Source organism: Phaethon lepturus, unplaced genomic scaffold, assembly GCF_000687285.1.
Source record: "Phaethon lepturus isolate BGI_N335 unplaced genomic scaffold, ASM68728v1 scaffold27725, whole genome shotgun sequence".
In the NCBI taxonomy this organism is placed as follows: Eukaryota; Metazoa; Chordata; class Aves; order Phaethontiformes; family Phaethontidae; genus Phaethon; species Phaethon lepturus.
Genome location: NW_010540242.1, coordinates 6,337 through 9,755, shown reverse-complemented (window position 1 = coordinate 9,755; position 3,419 = coordinate 6,337). Strand labels below are relative to the sequence as shown.

Sequence of the window (3,419 nt, the reverse complement as noted above, 5' to 3'; positions counted from 1 at the left end):
GGCTGTGTGCTGGGGGGGGCAGCTGTGGGCACCGGGCTCCCCCCAGCCCTGCCTTATCTCCAGCCAGAAGCCACAGCACTGCCTGGCACCGGTTAATAATTAAAGCAAAAGGCTTTGCAGGAAGAGAAACCCAAGCTCAGCTGGAGTTTCCAGCTCGGAGCGGTTGCAGCGACGGGCAGAGCACGATGCTGGCACCCCAGCAGCTCCCCGTTCAGTAGCAGTTTTGGGTAGTGCCGGTATCTGCACAGCGTGGCCCTGAGCCCACGAGCCCGTGTGAGCGCTGGTGCTCCCAAACGCAGCCCCGGCAGCGGAGCTGCTCCTGCCCCATGGCCCTCGTTAAACACAAACTTTGCTCACAACAAACCCGCTCGAGGGCTGGGACGCGCTGAGTTATCGACCGCAACTGCATTATCGACTGCGGCAAATGGAGCAAAGGCCATTTGCAGAGGAGCCGGGCGCTGGCATGCAGCGGTGCCTGAGCAGCGCTGACGCCGCGAGCCACGCAACGTTCACCCGCCGCCGGTGGCGAATGTCTGAGCTGCGGCAGCGAAGAGCCGAAGCAGGAGGCTCAGGGACCCCCGCCGACCGGGCGCGGTGGGGGATCACTAAGAAAGGCACCGAAAAAAAACCCAAGAGGCTCTTCAGGTCCGTGGTGATCCAGACTGCAAATACCGGCTGCTGGATGTGCCATGGCACACATTGCAACGTCCCTCCTCCAAAGAGGACCGAAATAAATGCACAGAGACGTATCGATACGCTTCTCCGGAGCTGGAGGGACCCTGGGAGCACACGACCGTCTGCCCTTCACGCTCCCAGTGCAGGCTGACTCACAGCCGCAACAGCAAGAGGCTGAGGGCAATGCTTAACAGGTTATGGTAAGGCAATTAATTACGCAAATTCCAGCAGGCCACCATCACCTCCCCGCAGAGCCAGCAAGCCCCAGGCATCCCTCTGTGCTCCCAGGGCCAGGCACCCAAGCCTCACGCCAAAGCCAGCCAGCACAGCCAGAGGCCGGCCCTTCCTGCTGCCACGGCACCCTGCGAGCCCGGCACAGCACCCACAGCACCCCGCGAGGCCGGCACGGCACCCACTGTGCTGAGCAACAGACAGGCGAGGGAAAAACCTCCAAGACACAGGGTTGAGAAAAGCCAGCATAAAGCGTTTTTATTGCAATAATAAAACTTGATACCTTTATGCGGTGGAGAAGGAAGTGAACAGTGGCAATTTCTCTTACCAAATCACTAGGCAGGGTGGAGGGAGGGGGCAGATAGGACAGCAGCGGGGAAGCTATGCATCGTATGAGACCAGACAAGCGGCGATGACCAGCATCAGGTGTCAGGAGAGAACGGTCAGGTGTGCTCAGACCAGGGACAACTGGGGTCTGATGTTTCCTTTCCAGGGGGGAGAGAGGGGACAGGGGCATTTTCTTTGGGCTGACTCCCCACCAGCCCTGCCACCTCCCCTGTTGACAGCACCTTCCGTTTGTCTGCTGTTTTCCTTTTTCTTTAAAGAAAGCTCAATGTAAGCTACTGAATTTTCAGGGTGTGGTGGAGCTCTGATAGAAACCCATTGCCATAAATCTGAAAGCGGGCTGGGGGGGAAGGTCCACCGTGAGATGGCAGAGTGAAGCAGGGGCAGAGCAGCCCCCCTTCCCAGGGGCAAACCCACGGTGCCCGTAGCGTTGCTGCGCTCTCCCCGGGGAGCAGAGAAAAGACACGCTGCTCCCTCGCTGCCCCGGTTCCAGGCAGGGTACCTACACACATTCCTAGCGCTACTTTGCTCTCCGCATCCATTCAGCCTCGACAGCCTCACTCTGCTATGGCTTTTGCAGCAGCAGCAATTTCTGGTTTGAAAACACCATAGAGATCTGCACCAAAACGAGTAACTAACGGGTTTCCTTTTGTTCAAATGACTCCTATCTAAGGTCAGCCCGTCTGCGTGCTACTGGTAAAATGTAGTCTACACCTGGAACAAAAATAAGATTAAGAACTTGACCCAAAAAGAGTTGAGGTTTACGGCGTATAGTTTAAAAAGACATAAAAACACGATACAAGGAGGAAGAGTCAGACGCAAAGCTTAGTGACCAAAGGCATTCAATCAAGGTGTAAGGTTATACAATGAGTGTAGTGGACTATCAGGAAAAGCTCCGTACAAAGTCATGTGCACTCTTCTTGAAGCTGAGATTCTGGATTCCTCCATGTGCCAAACCTGCCGGGAGAGAGGAGAGGCAGCGTGACGAAGCCGCCCGCCCGCTGCCTGCGGAGGAAACCCAGCAGAGGAGCTCAAAACCGGCGGTCTCATCGCAAACCGCACCATCCACTCAAAGCGGAAGTCAACCCCGACTACGGAGGGGGAGCACCCCCCATCCTGCCCGCGCCATGGGACCCACACTCTCCAGAGCACAGTCCCATCCTGCCCCACCCCCCAGAGCACAGCTCCATCCTGCCCGTGCCGCGGGACCCACACCCCCCAGAGCACAGCTCCATCCTGCCCACGCTGCAGGACCCACACCCTCCAGAGCACAGCTCCATCCTGCCCGTGCCGTGGGACCCACACCTCCCAGAGCACAGCCCCATCCTGCCTGCGCCGTGGGACCCACACCCCCCAGAGCACAGCCCCACCCTGCCCGTGCTGCGGGACCAACACCCCTGCCCGTGCCGTGGGACCCACACCTCCCAGAGCACAGCCCCATCCTGCCTGCGCCATGGGACCCACACCCCCCAGAGCACAGCCCCATCCTGCCCGTGCTGCGGGACCCACACCCCCCAGAGCACAGTCCCATCCTGCCCGCGCCACAGGACCCACACACCGGCAGCAAGAGAGGCAGGAGGGGAAGCGGGCAGCCAAGCCACACAGTGCAGCAACACAACATAGGCAACCCGAGGCATGGGCAGCCGGCACCGCAATGCCTCCAAGGCATGAACCCGCTCTGCCGGGCTGGGAACTCCGCTCGTACCACCATAGCAAGCCCCAGCTCACCAACCTCCTGAGAGCAACTTCTACCCACAGCCAGAAACCTGCCCCCTCCTTCTCGTACCCCCCACTGGCACCTCCACCCACCTCCCCACACTAGCCTGAGACAAAAAATGAGCCCCGAGCTCATCTTAGCCTTCAGCCCCAACACGTGCCGCTGGCAGCAGCCCCTCCTTACCCAAGGACAGGGTGCTGGGATAGGTCATTCCAATTTCATGAGCTCCACGTCAAAAATTAGAGTGGCGTTTGGTGGGATGATTCCTGGGTGGCCAGTAGAGCCGTAGGCGTAATCTGGGGAGATGGTCATCTTTGCCCGCTGACCAACGCTCATCTGGGGGCAGGGAAAGAAACACAGGGATGTCAGGAAATGGGCACAATCACTGGGTGAGTGACAGCAAGAGAGATACAGACTTGTCCCCAAGAGGGACACAGACCCGTCCTCACTC

General features: G+C 59.1%; 1 protein-coding gene across 1 annotated transcript in view; it reads right to left on the bottom strand.

Moving 5' to 3' along the window:
- Positions 1 to 1,138: 1,138 nt before the first annotated feature.
- FKBP1A (FK506 binding protein 1A, 12kDa) overlaps positions 1,139 to 3,419 on the bottom strand; it is a 3,094-nt gene continuing 813 nt past the window's right edge. The window contains exons 2-3 of the mRNA XM_010287394.1: positions 3,152 to 3,304; positions 1,139 to 2,208 (exon numbers count right to left, since the gene is read on the bottom strand). Coding sequence (XP_010285696.1) covers positions 3,176 to 3,304 — 129 coding nt within the window. The 3' untranslated portion in view covers positions 1,139 to 2,208; positions 3,152 to 3,175. The remainder of the gene's footprint in view (positions 2,209 to 3,151; positions 3,305 to 3,419) is intronic.